The sequence below is a fragment of the Apis laboriosa genome, unplaced genomic scaffold, assembly GCF_014066325.1.
Source record: "Apis laboriosa isolate Shangri-la unplaced genomic scaffold, ASM1406632v1 scaffold58_cov148, whole genome shotgun sequence".
NCBI classification, from domain to species: domain Eukaryota; kingdom Metazoa; phylum Arthropoda; class Insecta; order Hymenoptera; family Apidae; genus Apis; species Apis laboriosa.
Window position 1 is genome coordinate 1,151,343 of NW_025223827.1, and position 18,904 is coordinate 1,170,246.

The following is an 18,904-nucleotide window of genomic DNA, read 5'->3' on the forward strand; positions in this document are numbered from 1 at the left end:
TCAATTGATATATTGATCTATGGAATTCAAATAGATTCAAATACCATTAGTGATTTTCTTATACTTTATACTTTCATTGAGAAGCTCTGTTATGCAAGTGATATTGCAATACAGTATTGCTGCGTGTCCAGTTGAGCGTTTTTGCTTTTCCATTATCTCTTTTATCTAATATAAAATTAAAATATTTTTAACTCAATTAGCTTAATTAAACTTTATCGAATATGTGTACATGCACTTTTTTCATCGTTTTTTTTGGATTTAGAATCCATCCTCTATACTTTTATGAATACTTTGTATACGATATGTTATAATAATTTTTTTTTAATTAATAATACTTTTATTAATTACTCAACTATAAAAATATACATGTATACAAATATATGTATATATTATTAATTCATATTTTCTTTCTTTATTTTGACTAAAGTCTCTATTCTTTCTGTCATGCTCCATACATACTATTTTATCATATTTTTAGATGATTTTACATATATCTAAAATTTTTTTCTAAATTTTCTTTTTAATATGATGTATGTCCAAATGTTTTAAATAAATTTTAAAACTTTCTCAATAATATTTATTGGAAGAATTGCCTGATCGTAATAACATAAGGATTTTTTATTGTGAGAATATTTATTTGATTTACTTTGATATGGTGTTCCATTATGCATATATAGAGATGGCATTTTTATTCATAAATATGTAATAAAAAAATCAATATTTATGACTTTCAAATGTGTTTGTCACATACACTTTATCTTCTTGTTTCACGACATTAGAACGGAACATTAAAAATTAAACATTTTATAATTTAAAGTTTTATTCTACTATTACAAAATTATATTTAAAAAAAGAAGTATTGAAATTTTGAATATTAATTTTATCTTGTTAAAGTAAAGTAAAAATTAAAAAAAAAAATTTGCCGCATATGTAATTTATTATGTTTTATATATTTACAAAATTTCATTAAGTAAAAGTAAATAAATTGTTTAATTAATAAAAGATTTAAAAAATTAAATTTTTGCAATATAGAATACGAATATTTTTATGATTAAATATATAAATATGAAAATTTCATTGAAATTACTGATTGATACAGATACAAGCAATATTGAAAAAGTAAAAGTCTTCAAATCAGACTGAAAATTGTGAAAAACTGCGATTTTTATTATTTTTAATTATTTGTAATTTATCATAAAATTAATCAATTTCTATTATATTTTTAGCATATATACAATTGATATAAATCTAGAAAATGTATTTTTTAAATTTTCATTAAAGATTCGGATAAAAAAATTAGAAAAAAATGATTTTTATTATTTTCTTCGATTTCGTATATTAATAAAAGTTAGTAGTTACTAAATTAGTATCTAGTAAACTAATTCTAACTTTTTAAAAAATTAAATTATTATAAATTCAAATTATTTAGTTCAATTTTAAAAAATTATTTTGTTTTGGATGTATTAATATTTTTTGAAATCATTATATTACATTGTATTACATTTTCAGACAAGAAAAGGATAATATAATGAAGAGCAAATAAAGGATTAAATTTAAAAATTTAAAATCTTTAAACAAGAATAAGATTTTAATTGTAATTATATGTATTCTGAATATTATATAAATGTTAACGAGATTAGTATTAGTACACAACAAATATTTAGACATTTTAATTATTCGAATAGTGCAAGAATAGTACAAGGATTTATATATATATGGAAATGATCTTTAATTTTTTGAATTGAAATTATTTTTTCTTATATCATATGAAAGCGTATCTTAAAACAAATGTATATATGTATTATATATGCTATATATATGTATTTTATATATATATATATATATAATTCAAGATGATATAAAATTAAAAGATACAAAATAAAAGAAATATTTTAAATATTTTACGAAAGTTTACAAGTATTTAAGTTTATAATAATATATAATATATATAATAATATATAATATATATATATATATATATATATAATAAACTAATCAATCTTAAATACTATATATAATTAATATGATTTGTGAATACATATTTCGGTTCTATTAATTATATTTCAGATTTCTTCTAATATTATCCAAAATATTGATATTTATTATGCTTTTCATTTATATTTATGAATGTGTTATGAATGTTAGATATATATCTTCAAAATAGATAATTGCAGAATTTCTGAATAATTTCTAAATTACTTATATTTAGAAATGTAATTTTTTTCATTTATATTATAATATCATATTATATTATATTATATTATATTATATTATATTATATTATAATATATATAATAATAAATAAGATCTCAATAGCATACTATTAATATCACATCATTTACGAAATTAAATTTTGAAATTTGTTTTCTTACTCTTAAATTTTCTTTGCATATGAAAATTAGTGAATATTGAAATTTAATATTTAATACTGAAATTATATGATAATAAAAATAAATACTCTAATAGTAAATAACAACATCATCGGATTATATATCAATCATCGGATTATATATCAATAACAAATATTTGTAATATATTAGTACGAAATATTTAAATGATTTTTTTAATTTTTGATCATCTTCATTTTTATTTCAAATATAAAAATATTACATACACTATCATATTGTATACAAAAACTATTTCTTTTTTCTCTTTCATTTTTTTTTATTATATAAAAAAAACTATATACTATACTATACTGAAAATTATGAAAAACTGCGATTTTTATTATTTTTAATTATTTGTAATTTATCATAAAATTAATCAATTTCTATTATATTTTTATATAATATATATTATATATTATATATTAGGAAAAAATATTGACTGAAAAAAAAACAATTAAAATCTGATTTATACAAAAAATTTTTAATTAACATTTCTTTGATTTGGTATTTGTTTCAAATAATAGTAGTTGTATAGTAATTGTATTTAGGGCAAAAATACAATTTAGTTAAAAAAAATAGTTTTGTATTTCATAGAAACTTGATAATCATAGATTAATAGGTTAAATTTTGAAATTAAATATATATTTTTGTAATTAAAGATTTAAATTAGAAACATCCTTTCACTTCCTATTCACTCTTTCATTGTAATACTGATGAAATGAATTAATATAAGGATTTTATCTTCAATAATTGCAGAATAATTCATTTTCAATATGTCAAGCATGATGTTATTAGAAATATATATGTCTACAATAAATACAATAGTATTCTTGTTAGTGATGCTAATAAAAAGTTATTATATCTATATTATATCTATTATAATGGAATTATTATAAGCAATTTTGAATATCTTTCTATTGGATTGCTATTTTTAATATCATATAATTTCTATTTTTAATATCTATCTATTGGATTGCTATTAATTTTGTTTTACTACTAATATATATTTTTCAATCTATGTTTTGATATATTATCATTAAAGATAAATCCAGATTTAAATCAAATTATCAATATATACAATATATATATTAGTATAATTCTATATATATATATATATATATATATAGAATAAATAAATAAATATATATATATATAATAAATATATAGAATTATCAATATATACAATATATATATTAGTATAATTCTATATATATATATTGTTTATTCTATATAATTATAAATATATGTATTAGTTAATTCTAATTCTAATTTTATATTAATTCTAAATTTATTAAATAATTTAAGGATAAAAATGAATGATTGTATTCAATTTCGAGTTTGTATTCAAAATCGAAATTTATAACACGTAAATTTATAACGTAATAACCAAAAATTTTAAAAAATTTATTTGAATAGATCTGAGTTAATTTGATATCTAGATTAAGCTCACATTCATTTATAAATATAATATAAATTTCAAATTATAAATCAAATATAAATTTCATTTTATAATAAAAATATGTAAATGAATTTTTATAAAAAGTTAGTGTTTATTTATTATTTAGAAGTGATAATAGCTGAAAAAACAAATTTTTTTTATGAGGCAGTTTTTATTTTAACTGCTCGTAACATTTTCTCCTAAATAAAGAGAATAAATTAACAAAGAATATTTAAAATAATTTAAATATTTTAATTTTAAAAGCTTTTAATAATTATTCTAATAGGAGAATTGTAGAAGATGGAATTAAGAAGTTTTAAAGTTCTAGAATTTACAATAAGGTAACATTTCTTTTATATATACTTCTTAATAGCGATATATGTGATTAATAAAACTTTAATAACAATATTTTCTTTAAAATTTTTTTTCTTTCTTTCATCAAACCAAGCGTTATTCTCTTTAACACTTTGTGATAAAATTGGTGATCTTGCCAGGATATCGTCAATGCTTTGAAAAAAAATTTCAATGAAAATCAATGTTCTCAAATAAAACTTTAACGAGGGATTGTGCCATATCTATCAAACAAAAAACAATATTTAGAAGGTAAATTTATTATTTACTCTAATCCCTATTTTATTTTTGATTCTGACAAAAAAAGATTTACAATAGTGAATCCTAATATATCGTTCATTAATTCCACTTAAACAAATTCTGGACAAATTGTTCAAATTAACGTAAAAAAAAAAAAAAAGAAAAAAAACGAATTTTAGCATACTTTCAAATGAGCAGAATTTATTCTGAATGAACCAAAATCCATTCCCTTAACAAACAACTGTAGCCATAATGAAAGATGATAATACAAGTGACAGGAGAATTATTCATTAAATTGAACACATTTTTTTCATAGATTATGAAGACAAAATATGGAAATAGAAACGTTTGATTCTATCAATATAGGAAACGAAAACATCTTCACTTTTCAAAATTCTAGAATTATGAAACTAAAAGTTATAAAATATTATTACAACGATAAAAGAAAAAAACAATATAGACATGAAAGACTTCATTATATTAGTTAATCATTTGCTAAAAACATTTATTTTAAATCTTACTAGATCTATTATTGCAATTGCAGATCTATTATTGACAGGAAAAAGTATATATCCGAAAAAATTAATTTGATTTATTAATATACAAAGAATTATAGAGGCATTTCAACAAAGTGTTTCAGTACTCATCATCCTGATCCTTATGTACTTCGACGCGACCCCGCGAGAGCCCATCCTTCGAGGGGGTCGCCCTCCAGCACGACCATTGGTCTCTTTAATCTCCTCTTTATGTGCATTTTTCCCGAAAAGCAAGGATTGGAGGAAAAACCAAGGTCTTGGTGACAGTCTTGCGATGTAGGTAGAGCTAATATAGAAGAAATAGAAACTACACAAATAAAATTCGACGACAATATAGTGTACATCAAAATACAATTAGAATCATTATAATTAATAAGAGTCAAAGTATTATCATTCGTTCACTCAGAACTTATAATATAAACGAATATACAGTCCTACGATAGTAGGTGATCCTTTGAACAGTAACATCAGTTTAGGCATCCAAATTCTTCAATTTTGTGCAATATTCAAAGTCGTTCACCAGTTCGACTTTAACAATTTGTAATAATTATTTTTGGTTATTTTTATTGATATTTTCTCTATTATCTTTTTATTGATATTTTATTCTATTATTCAATAAACAAAAATCCTACACAAATTTTAGGAATACACAGTAAGACAAATTAATTGCAATAATGATCATAAAAATCTATTATATTAATCTAACTAATGAAGAAATAAATATTTGAATTTTCGAAATTTATTCAAACAATCTAATTAAAGTTAACGAATTAATCAACAAGTTAAATAAATTGATCTAGAATATCGCGAAATGATAAAGAAAATTAGTTACTTTCAATTATATTAAACACAAATTGTTTATATTATAATTTTTAAAATAAACAAACTAATCAATGTTAAAATCTATATATTTTCAAAATGACACAAAGAACACATAAAATAAATAAAATATTAGAATAATATTATAAAACACTTTGAATTTCCTTTTAATCAATATATAACATCAATATATAATTAAAAGAGAGTTGTAAATGCCTAAAAAAAGATGCTTCAAATAAAAAAAAATGGCGTAATCGATTTTTGTAAACTGAACATATAAATCAAGATGTTTTTCTCTTGTCAAATATTGAAATTTTATCATCATTTGAATAATATAAAATTGTTTTTAACATTAGAATTTTTTTCGATTTTTAAAATTTTCAAATGTTTATAAATCCCTATCTCAAAAAAATATACTATTTTTTTCAATTTTCGATGGACAATTTTTATATAGACATATGATTTTTGAACTAAAAAACAAGAACTTTTCAAAGAATGATTTACCGAGCTTTATAATAATAAATTAAAATATTATATATTGAAAATATATACAATATTTATATATCAATATTATTATTTTTAGTTCAATGTAAATTTATTCAACCAATTTAGTTATTGTATTGTAAAGATTTCGCAATGTCGATTTGAAACTATAATCAGATATATGAATTGATATGATCAGAATTAGAATATATAGTGTTTAAAAACAAAATAAAAAAAATTCTAAAAAAAATAAAAGATGTTAAAAACTTTAGAATTCCCAAATCATTTCTAGAAATAGTAATATAGAAAATTATAGAATAAATAATTATAGAATAAAATAAATTATAAAATAAAATAATTATAGAATAAAACTATAAAATAAAAAATTAAAATAGAATAAACAGAATATATAATATAATAGAATAGAAAATTTATTTGAAATTTTACAATCAATTTATAAATCTTATAATCATTATAATATTATGTTAATAAATTATAGAATTAATAAAAAAGAACGAATTCTTTCACTAAATTGATATGCTTTCGATACTAAAATAAAAATTATGTGAATCTGTTTTATAATATCTAGGTTTCTTTAGATAACTTATTTTAACAACTGACATGTTTAACGAAGGAAATTTATTATTTTATTATTATTCAAATGAATTATTAAATCTTTAAATGATTAAAAGACATAAAAAACTTGGTAAACCGAATTAGAACTTTAATAACTAAAAGACTGAATAATTACAGGCAGATATATTAACGAAAGAAATATTAGATGATTTCAATGAAAAAATTGGTTATACAAACTGACGAATTTAATAAACAATAAGAAAAATAAAAAAATTGGTTTAAAAATAAATAATTTTACTATTTTTTGATTGGAATAATCCATATAGAATTAATAAATAAACTTATATAATAATATAATTTTTTGAATTATTTCAAATTTCAAACAAAATAATGATAGCAAAAGAACTCTTTAAAAAATGTTGATAAAAGAAGATAAATTCTATATAAATTATAATTTCTATTCTATATAAATTTCTATAAAAATGAAATCTCATAACATTTCGATGAAAATAATATTAATAATTAGTATTAAAAAAAAAAATTGATCCATATTAAAGAAAAATATTCGTGAATTTATTAAAAATTGAAACTTACCTGAAACGCGAAAAATTCTTAGATTAAAAGAAAGAAGATCCTAGATACATTCTTAGAATAAATGACAAAATATCAATAGACATATTTGATTCACTTTCTAAAATCAAAAATATATTTTCTTAATCCGAAATATCTTAACCAAATATCTTATTTTTATATTATTCAACGATCAACAAATTACTAACATTATTTCAATTTCATTAGAACATTATGTTTACTTTTTTTTCTCTAAAATATATATTAATTGATCAAGGAAGTAATTTATTTGCAATTTTATGGAAAATACATTCTGTTTTGTTCATCATATCCAAAATGAGAACAATGAAATGTAACTCAAATCTAAAGAAAGCCATTTTTGAATCGAAGTATTAAAAATATTTTTTGATGAAACTTTCTTAATTTCTGCCTAATTGAAATCAATGGTCAAAAATGCGTCAAAAATCTACAAGTTTCTTTATGTTTATTATTATTTATTATTTATTATTGCTTCATTTTTATTATGTATCAGGCTATAAACTTTAAAATTTTTAAAATTATATATTTCTGTCCATCAGCAAATTTTGAATTGGTTCTTTAAGCACTAATATATTTTGAAATCATCATTTTATTTTGAATTTTATTTTTTTTTAAATCTTTTTTGAGTTATATTTCATTTGTTTTTCTAATTTCTTTTCATTTATGCATGTTATACTACATGTCACCAATCTTTGTGTTTCATCCTGTTTAATATCCGAATTCAGATTTATAAGTTAAATAAAAAATTCGAAAATTAGAATCTCATAAAATTTCGAATAAACAACACCTTAAGCGCAATCATAATTTTTTTAATTCAAACTTCTAATATAAATATTTATATATTCTTTTCATTCTTGTAATCTCTGCATTTATGACTCTCATCTTAATAGATTATTATAGATATTCCTATGTTATACGCAGTGTTGAAAATGGAAATTTATAATATTTGTTAACACAGATTCAATTTGATGCATTACAGACGTATAGTATTTATATTTGTATCGAATACTTTCAAAATCAATAAATATAAATCAAAATATATAAAGATCACATCATTACATTTGTAATCTAATGATAAAAAAAAAAAAAAGAATGCGCAACTATCGACTAAAGATTTGATTCAAATTTATACAGCTGATAGACAATATGAATAGAAAATTTAAAATTAATATATTATATGTCTTATTGTCTATTCAAAATGACATTGCAAAAAAATTTGTACATTGTACATTGTACATTGACATCTATAAAATATTAAAAACTCTGACAATAATAAATGTAACAAATTTATCGAAATTCAAATGATCAGACATTGGAGGATACTCCTTTTTCTTTATTTTTTTTTATAAATATTTCTATTTCATAATTATGAAATAATTATATTTATTAATAATATGCAGTGAAAACAACAAAAGCAAACAGATTGTAATTAAAAGAGATAAATTTGAAAAAGAAACAACAAATTGTAATTAGAAGAGATAAATTTGAGAAATTCGATATATTTATTAACAATTCTGGGCTTTTTAAATAATTAAGAATTTATTTTTATATATCAATTATTACAAAATCATTAATTTAATAAATGTTTTTTCTTTTAAGTTTTCTAAGAAATGCAATTTATAACAAGTGAATTGGTATATTTATTTATTTATTTGTTGTTAATGTATTATTGTATATCATCTGATTTGTTTTGTAGGAATTCCTAAAAAATTTTCCTGATATTGCTATTTTTCACAAACATAGAATATTAAAAATTGACTTTAGGATAATGGATTATAAGTTTTTTAATGTTTAATTTTGGTACTTATTTACAATCTGTATATTTAAATTTTTATAACAATTTTATAAATTAGAAATTTGTTTTTTATATTTATTTTTGATTTTCTTGTTATAAGATTTTCTTGCCATTTTTATTTATACTTTTTTCTTATTATTTCTATTTGTTTAATTTTTTTATATATATATTTACAAAGTTTCAACTACTGTACTGTACTCTTCACATCAGATTCGTTCTTGCTTATAATTCTAGCAGCTTTTTTATATCGGATTTGTCTATCTGTTAAAAGATTTACAATATTCTATATCCTACAAAATATCATTGTCGGTTTTTCAAAGCTTCTATTCAGAATAGCTTATAATTTAATAAACCTCAATCAATATTTTTCTATATCAATCTTTATATTCATCTAGAATCGATTTTTTTTTGTTACTTTTTTTTTTGTTAAAACCAAATAAAATTAATGATATATTTATCAATCAATACAATTATTATTATAATTAATCATAATTATATTATAATAATCATAATCATATAAATAATAATTATCATAAAAGTAATCTGATAATTCTTATAACATTTGTAATTTTTCAGTAATTAATAATTATTTGAATAATGTATGCATGATTATAAAACGAAATATATAAAAAAAGAAAATATAATAGCTTTTTAAATAGATAATTGAAATAGATCTAATTCAAATTCTTTAAAAAACCGAAAAATTATTTTGTACGATAATAAGTTTTTTGATTTTGAGAATAATATCATTTAAGTAATTTTACACATTTATACATATTTTATTTATAAGAAAAAATTACATATTTTCGATCAATAGAAAATATTTTTCTTTTATATAATAAATCCCTGTTTTTTTCAGTTTCAAAAGATTATTTTTAAGATAGATATAATAAATAAATATATATATATATATAACAATAAATAGATTATTAAATATAATACAAATTTGATTACCAATTATTATTATTATATATATTATTATATATATTACCAATAGATTATTAAATATAATGCAAAATACTTAAAATATTATATTAAAGATATTATATTAAAGAAAAAATTATAAAAAAATTATTATATTAAAAGCAAACTATATTTGTGTTAAAATAAATAAGCAATGTTTTAATAAGTACAATAATTCATATATATGGCCAGAACATATTTCTGGAATTATTATTCGATTAGTAAGCAAATTTCAACGTGATTTTTTTTAAATTAAAATATCAGGATATCTTAGGAAATGGATTCTAAACATTAAAGCAAAGAAATTATATGTATATATCCGATAAGATTTAATTAAGTTATAAGTATTTTGAATTAAATATAGTAAGAATGAACTAGAATAAGAACTAGTAGCGACAGTCGCAATATCGTTTGCACAATAAAATCTTTTAATGAAAAATAAATGTATTAATATTCTTTTAGATATATTATTAACTATTATTAGAAATTTTAATCTAATATAATATGCAATGTATATTATTTATATAATAAATTATAGGTTTCGAATAAGTTACAGAAAATTTTAAGATATTCGTTAATAATGATTACACAATATTTAATTTAAAATTATAATTATGTTATATTCAATTTGCCTTTCAACTTGCTAAAATTCATAGGAGCAAATTGAAATCGCAAAATTTCAAAGTTTTTTTTACACAGAAATTGATTTAAATATCATTAGTTTTTTTATATGTGAAAATAATTAAAAGAAATAAATTAAATTTTTAGAAAATTTAATCAATTCAAATATATATGTTATACATCATTAATTTCAATTTTGAAACTAAGAACTTGATTTATACACCATTAAAATTAATTTAATCTAATCTAATTTAATCTAATCTAATTTAATCTAATCTAATTTAAATTTAATCTAAAATTAAATTTAATCTAATCGTTTTTCTCTTCTTTTTCTCTCTCCTTTTCTTAATTTATTCTCTATCTTTCTTAATCAATTAACTATTTTTTTATCATTCTTTTTATATAAAACTTCTTGTATAATATAAATTTTTTATATATTTTATATATACTATCTTTATATATACTTATATATACTTATATATACTTTTCCCGTTTTAATAGACTTCTAATATATGTTTGAGAACATTTTTTATATTCTCTCATTATTGCATAATAAGTATCTTCACTCACTTTAATTTATTCTTATCTATTATCCTCTAATTTATTAAAACTTTCTAAATTTTCACATCTTATCTTATAATAGTATAAGATAAGATATATCTTATATAAGTATAATTCGTTTCTAATTATTTTTATATTCTTTTATTACCAGTATATTTTGGTAATTTATAAATATATATTCTCATATTTACTATTATACTTTGAGTTTTACATTCTATCATATTTTATTTTTAATTATCATAATTTTTTGCTTTTAATACTGATCGTTTCACTACATACTTTTTCTGCTATTGTTCTACTATAATCATTTATTTTTATATACTTTAATCTTTACTATTCTTTAATATTCCATTCTTTTTCTTTTAAATACTTTTTCTCTTAGATATTTTTTCACTAATTTTATTTCTTGCATTTTTCTCATTTTTTTATATCTTATTATGTTTTGTTTTACTTTTCTCTTTTCTTTTTTTTTTTTTTTGATTTCTTTAATTTAAAACTTAATTCTCTATTCCTTATTATTCATCTCTATTATTTTCTATTCATTTTATTATATAATATGATTATTCATTAATTGTGATTCTTAACTTAAAACCTAAATATCCGAAACTGAAAAACCTAAAAATCTAAATATATGAATTCTTTTATGATTTTTATTTCCCTCATTTTCAAAACTTGATGCTTTTTCTTATTTCTTTTTTTCTTAAATATAATCATTTTTATTTTTTCTATATTTAAAATTAAACTTTTTTTCTTTAAATAACTCTTTAATTTTTCAATCATTATTATTATTTCCTATTTTTTTCCTTATTTTCTATAATCAATATATCATCCGCATCAGTAATCAAAATTTACATCTGTATATTTATTATTATATTTTATATAATGTAAATTATAAATATTTTATTATATTTATAATGAAATAAAACGTACAATCTTATTTTATTCCTTCCTTAGTCCAAAATTCTTCCGAACATACTTCTCTTTTCTTTTATTAAAAAACTTGTCTTTTCATATATTTCCTTTTTTATACATTTCTTCAATGTCTTTTTATCAAATTTTTATATTTCTCTCCATCTTCTTTTTCATTATCTCATCATTATTTCATCATATAATATAATAATTTTTTTTATCTTTCTAACTCTTTTTAAATCTATTGAATGCTAATTTTAATTCTAAAAACAAAACATATATTTCTTTCTTTTTTATTTTTTATATTTTTTCAATGATAAAATACAAATATTATCCAATGTATTTCTAATTTTTATTTCTATTTTACTCTATTTATATATCCAAGATTTTTTTATTTTTTATTTTTTTATTTGTTATTTTTACATGATTTTATATATTGTGCTTAATAAGATAATTTATTTAAAAAAAAAAGAAAAATGTGTGCATAGGAAGGTACGTTTGTCAAAAAAAAAAAATGCGAGCGAATGGTTTGCGGGAAGTCAGTATGTGAGAGAATCAATTAGATGTGTGAGAAAATCAATCAAAAGACTCGGTTATAAAAAGCAAACTGTTGACTGAGCAGTGGAAAACAATAAATAAAAATATACGGGTTTAGCTGAATGAATATATTTGATTATACGTGATTGCGCGTATCTGTTTACAAAACATTTGAAATACGTGTATCGAAGAGAAATAAATAGCTACCAACTATGAAATAGTAATGTTGCTGGCAACATTCAATAATGAAATCACATATAAAATTTCAGTGAACTTTAAATTCTATAACACTCCCTAAAAATGAACTGAAATTTGTTTAGTGTGTATATGCTTATTATGTTTGAGTGTTTTAGTTCTATGTGTCTATCATCTTCGATACTCTTGATATTCAATCGATTTCTTTGTATTTCAAATATTGTTCTTCTTAGTGTTAATAGGTCTGCCTGCTGATCTTCCGATGCTATATGTTGCAAAAGAAACTCCTTCTCATTAAATTTGTCTCGTATAAAGTGATAACGCACGTCAATGTGCTTACTTCTTCGATGAAATTCTGGGTTTTTAATAAGCTTGATTGCGCTCAAATTATCCACGTAAAGAGTCGTTGTAAGATTCTTGAACATAACTAGATCATTAATCAAACTTTTCATCCATATGATCTCTTTTATAGTTTGACTAGCTGCTATGTATTCGGCTTTAGTAGTGAATAGAGCTACTGTTCGCTGTCGTGTTGACTCCCAAACTATTGCGGAATCACCTAGTTTTAATACAAAACCAGTAGTGAATTTCCTCGTTTCAGTATCTCCAGCGTAATCTGCATCGCTGAATGCTTTAATATGATTATTCTGTTGAGTTGAATAATGAATATCGTATTTTGTTATTCCCTTTAGATACTTGAAAATTCTCTTTACTGCATTCCAGTGAATTTTGTTGGGTTTTTCTAAATATTATTGACTGACTTTGTTTATTGCAAATGTAATGTCTGGTCTAGTGCCCACTGACAAATACATTAAACTTCCTACTGCTTGTCGATATGGGAACTCAGATTTTTCCTTGTACTCACTTTTATGTGCCTCCACGCACAGTTGATGGTTTTGATCTGCTGGGATTGTTACTGCATTAGTATTTTCCATCCGAAATCGTTGCAAAATTTTCTTGGTGTAAGCCTCCTGATGCAAAAATATGGAACCAGTCTGCCAATCGCTCAATTTGTAATTCCAAATATGTATTTATCTCATTAAATGTTACTTCAAATTCTTTACGGAATTCAGCTAACAACTTTTTTATAGATGATTGGTTTGTTGCACTAATTAGTCCATCATCGATATGAATCGCTAAAATCAATCGATCTCGATAGTTTCCATTTGTAATTTTACAATAGTCTGCACTGATGGACGTGAGACCATGTTTCTTCAGTACTGCTGTAAAACGATAATTCCAACATCTTGATGCCTGCTTTAGACTATATAAACTACGATTCAGCTTGCAAACACAGTTGGTTTCATCCTCGTATCCCTTTGGTGCATATAGATGACCTCGTCGAGTTCTCCATGAAGAAAAACTGTCTTGACGTCAAATTGCTGTAAATACATTTTGTTCGAAGCTGTAATCGATAATATAGTTCTTATTGAATCGAATCTAACTACAGGACTAAATGTTTTATGATAACTCCAACAGTTTGTTTAAAACCTCTAGCAACGAGTCTTGTCTTGAATCGTTGTATGTTTCCATCGCTATTTATTTTCAGTTTATAAGTCCATCGATTATTAATGACTTGATGGTCTGATGGCGGATTTACTAATGTCCATGTTTGAGTTTTTCTCAAAGAATCAATTTCGTCATCCATGGCTTCTTTCCATTTGATTGCGTTGCTATATGTGATCGCGTCATCGTAGTTTTCCGGTTCATAGTGTTCTGTGATCACAATATTTCCATACGTGAGTTTGTCTGGTCAACGTATTTTATTTCTGTCTCTCAAACGTCGATCTTGTTCGTATTGATTTTTGTCTTCTGGATCGTTTGATTCTTCATCTGAATTTACTTGTTCGTTGTTTTCCGATTGAATAACGGTTTTCAATTCGACATTTATTGTGTCATCTTTCTGATGTTCAAAGATTATATTTGACTCTGGTTCCCATTTTTCACTTGAATTAATTTCGTAAAGCTGATCTGTGAATCTTACATCCCTATGTATTTTAATTTGTCCTCTTTCAGGAAACCAGATCCGGAATCCTTTTGTATTTTCATTATATCCGACGAAAATGCCTTTTTCGGCTTTGACATCTCATTTTCGTCTCTTCTCTTTAGGGATATGAAAGTATACTTCTTCTCCGAAGGTTCTGAGACTTGAAATGTTCGATCTTTTCTTGAGCTACAGTTCAATAGGTGTTACTCCTTTCTCCCCACTGGTTCCGATTCTATTTAAAGTATAAACAGTGTAATTAACTGCTTCAGCCCACATTTTGATTGGCAATTTTCCTGCATGTAACAATGTTCTCGCTAAGTCAACTATAATTCTGTTTTCTCGTTCGGCAACCGTTCTGTTCCGGAGTAAATGGTATTGTTTTCTAATGCGTATTGCCATATCGACGTGTTAGTTCCTCAATTTCTTTATTGACGAACTCAAGACCATTATCTGATCTGAAGATCTTGATTCCTTTTTCTAAATGTTTATCAGTCTTCTTGAAGAAATCCTCTAGACATTGTGATGTCTCTGATTTATTTTTGATAAAATATAAACTTCTTCAATGACTATAGTCATCTTTTAACATTAAGAAATATCGAGCTCCTCCAAACGAATTTTCTTGCATTGGATTTGAAAGATCTGCATGGATGAGTTTTCCAATGCGTTCAGATTTTGTATCGCTTTTTGGGAATGGTAGTCTGTGCATTTTTTCTAAAATGCAATCTTCGCAAGAAAATTTCTGATAATAAAAATGATGTTCTCGGATTTTAGAATTTTCTTCACCTGATCCATATTTTGATGGGCCATTCATTTGTGCCAGGAGAAAAAAGAATTGCGCACTGCTACATTTGCCTGATGCTCGTCTGTAATGACTTTAAATTTCATTACGAATAACTTACCTTTTCTTTCTCCTACTGCAACAATATTTCCATTTCTTCATGAATGTACATATTTTATCATCGGAATATTATCGTAGTCTTATCAAGAGCTGCACTCGCCGAAAAAAGATTGAAACTTAGTTTTAGTACGTGAAAAACATTACTGAGGTATTTTCGCATCCACTCTTTTCCATTGAAAGCAAGAATGTCGATATCTCCTGATTCAATTGCTTGAATATATTTTCCATCGCCTATCTTAATATTCTCTACTGTGTCAAATTTTTTATACAACGAGAACCATTCGCGACGATTTGACATGTGCTCAGTCGCATCTGAATCCATGTGCTATGCATCATTGGATGTTTCTAAATTATTATATTATATTCTGCAGATATGGCTCCAATGAGTGCCTCTTCTTTCCTTCCTTTGTATTTTTCATTTGCTGCTTTTCGGTTTCTACATTCCTTAATGCAATGTCCTGGTTTGTAGCAATAATGACACCTGGTTTAACGTTGCCTTTTTTGAAATTTTTCTTGTATTGATGCTTATTGGCAGTAAAAGCAATGTTCTTTGCCCTTTCTTCGGTTTCTATCCTTGTTTCCTCAATGGTGAGCCTTGAAATAAGATTTGTGAGAATTCTTTCGTTGGGTTAAGTTGATTCTCACACATTAATAAAATATTTGAATGACGGAGGTAATGTCATGAGTATTTTAGTAATAATCATTTGAGATCAGATTTGGAATTTTTTCACCCAGAGTTTGTAGCCGATGTGCAAGATTTTCGATTTTTACGATATGAGTAGCGACATCATCGCTCAGTTTCTTCAGGTAATTGTACCATTGCTGCAATAGCATGTGTATACTAGTATCAGATTTTTGTTCGTAAACAGATTCCAGCTTTTTCCACATATCCTTAGCCGATTCACAATTGATAATATGCAAAAGTGGTTTTTCATCCACTGATGTGGCAATTATGCGTTGAGCTGTACTGTCGAGTTTTGTCTAGACAGCGCGTGCTCGATTTGCCGCATCATCTTCTGGTACAGGAAGAATTGATTCACCTGTAACTATATCCCATGCACCGCAGGATTTCAAAGTAACGCGCACTTGAAATTTCCATGAGGCCCAATTTTCCAATCCTTTCAACTTATTAATATGAACAGTTTCATATTCCATCACGATTAGGGTTATATTTCACGTTTGCTCAAGGCTGGATAACAAACCTTGCTTTTTTAATTTAATTGTACTTTACTTAATTATTTATTGTTTCTTTCGTAATCTGGGCCCGTAACCTGTTGACTGGGCAGTGGAAAACAATAAATAAGAATATACGGGTTTAGCTTAGAATGAATATTTGATTATACGTGATTGCGCGTATCTGTTTACAAAACATTTGAAATACGTGTATCGAAGAGAAATAAATAGTTACCAACTATGAAATAGTAATGTTGCTGGTAACATTCAATAATGAAATCACATATAAAATTTCAGTGAACTTTAAATTCTATAACACAAACGTTAAATCGGATGGACGTAGATGGAACGGCTATTCGATAATTGTTCAATATATATAATAAAATTATATAATAAAAAATAAGATAATAAAATTGATCGAATTTTACGAATAAGGTTATGAATACGCAAAGTAAGGTAACAGTTGAATAAACATTCAAGTTGCAACCGTTACTTACACAACAGAGAAAGAAGTGAGAACGTAAAACAAAGCAGAGTAGATAAAAGACACAGGAGACAGAAAAATAACAAAGTTGAGAATATAGTAAAACGCAAAGCAAATCATACAAAAATAGTTGTGCTTTGAACGAAAGTTACAAAACTATTGTAAGTACATAGAACGACATCATAGAAAACAATACAGGTATAGTATTGAGGAGTATTTTAAGGATATGAGATTTTACTAATTTTCAATCCTGCAAAATCTGATTTAGATATACAATAATGGTTAAAAAAAATTGAAGAATACGCGATTTTGTATATGTGGTCTGAAATTGCAAAAAAGAAAACATTATATATTATCAAAACTAAATGGCGTTAATAAGAAATGACAAAATAGTCTTCTTGTTTGCGAGTGTGCATGGGATCGCTGGAAAAATTATTATTAGAAGCACTTTTCTTTGCAATACAAAATATTTTAAAGATGCTTATATAAATGGCAAATATATCAGATCGTACGTAATTTTGGAAATTCTTCCATTACCTTGCAAAAAGGCATTGTTAACGAGGCTGAATTCATTTACAAGGAAAATTTGAAACATTGATAGATTACGGTAACGGTACCGTTAGACGAATGACGGCGGATCCTTGTGTTGAGAGTGTCAATGCAAAACTATCAATATATATCGCACTTTCAAAATCTCAATTACTACTATTCATCATAGGCCATCCGTATACGAAATAGCCACATACTGAAATTGTTAGGCCAAATGAACTAATAATAAGAGAAATAAGGAACTTACTGAATTCATATCAAAGAATGAAAAGAAAACTATCTTATGAGCGACAGAAGCTGCCATAATTTCAAACAATTATTTAGGATGTATAGCAGCATGCGGAGAGGTTCACAAGCAGGAAATATATGTTGAAGATGAATTAAGAAAGAACAGACAGCTCGTATCCAGATACTTACTAATGTCAAAGAAGAATCAATTTTGAATATTTCAGAGATATGAAAATTATAGAAGGGACAACTTTGGCTAGAGGTGAAAATTAATCGTAAATGAGATGTTAATACTGAATCAATAAACAAGAAAAAATAAATATAAAACTCTCAGATGAAAATGCACGAGTAATAGTAAATATTTTGAACGATTATAAAGATTTAATTGTTCGCAATGTTAAATAAATAGATTGTACGAACAGAGCATCACGTTGATGGAATGAAATCCTATTGTTTATCGATCTTAACATATATATCGTATATGAGAACAATAAATTAACAAATTGAGGAATTGAAGAACGCTGATATCATTTAGGATAGCAATTCATTATTTGCCAGTTCGATT

The 18,904-nt window shown here is 23.3% G+C and overlaps 1 protein-coding gene across 8 annotated transcripts in view; it reads left to right on the forward strand.

Annotated features, from left to right (window-relative positions):
• The window catches only part of LOC122717793 (RNA-binding protein 1-like), an 88,060-nt gene that overhangs the window by 50,171 nt on the left and 18,985 nt on the right, over window positions 1–18,904 (forward strand). For 4 of the 8 annotated variants that reach the window (XM_043942197.1, XM_043942198.1, XM_043942207.1 and 1 more), the window contains one exon: window positions 5,049–5,247. The exons of the other annotated variants lie outside the window; for them this stretch is intronic. In XM_043942197.1, coding sequence (XP_043798132.1) covers window positions 5,049–5,232 — 184 coding nt within the window. In that variant the 3' untranslated portion in view covers window positions 5,233–5,247. Of the gene's footprint in view, window positions 1–5,048; window positions 5,248–18,904 lie in introns of those variants that run through there. 8 annotated transcript variants of the gene reach the window in all.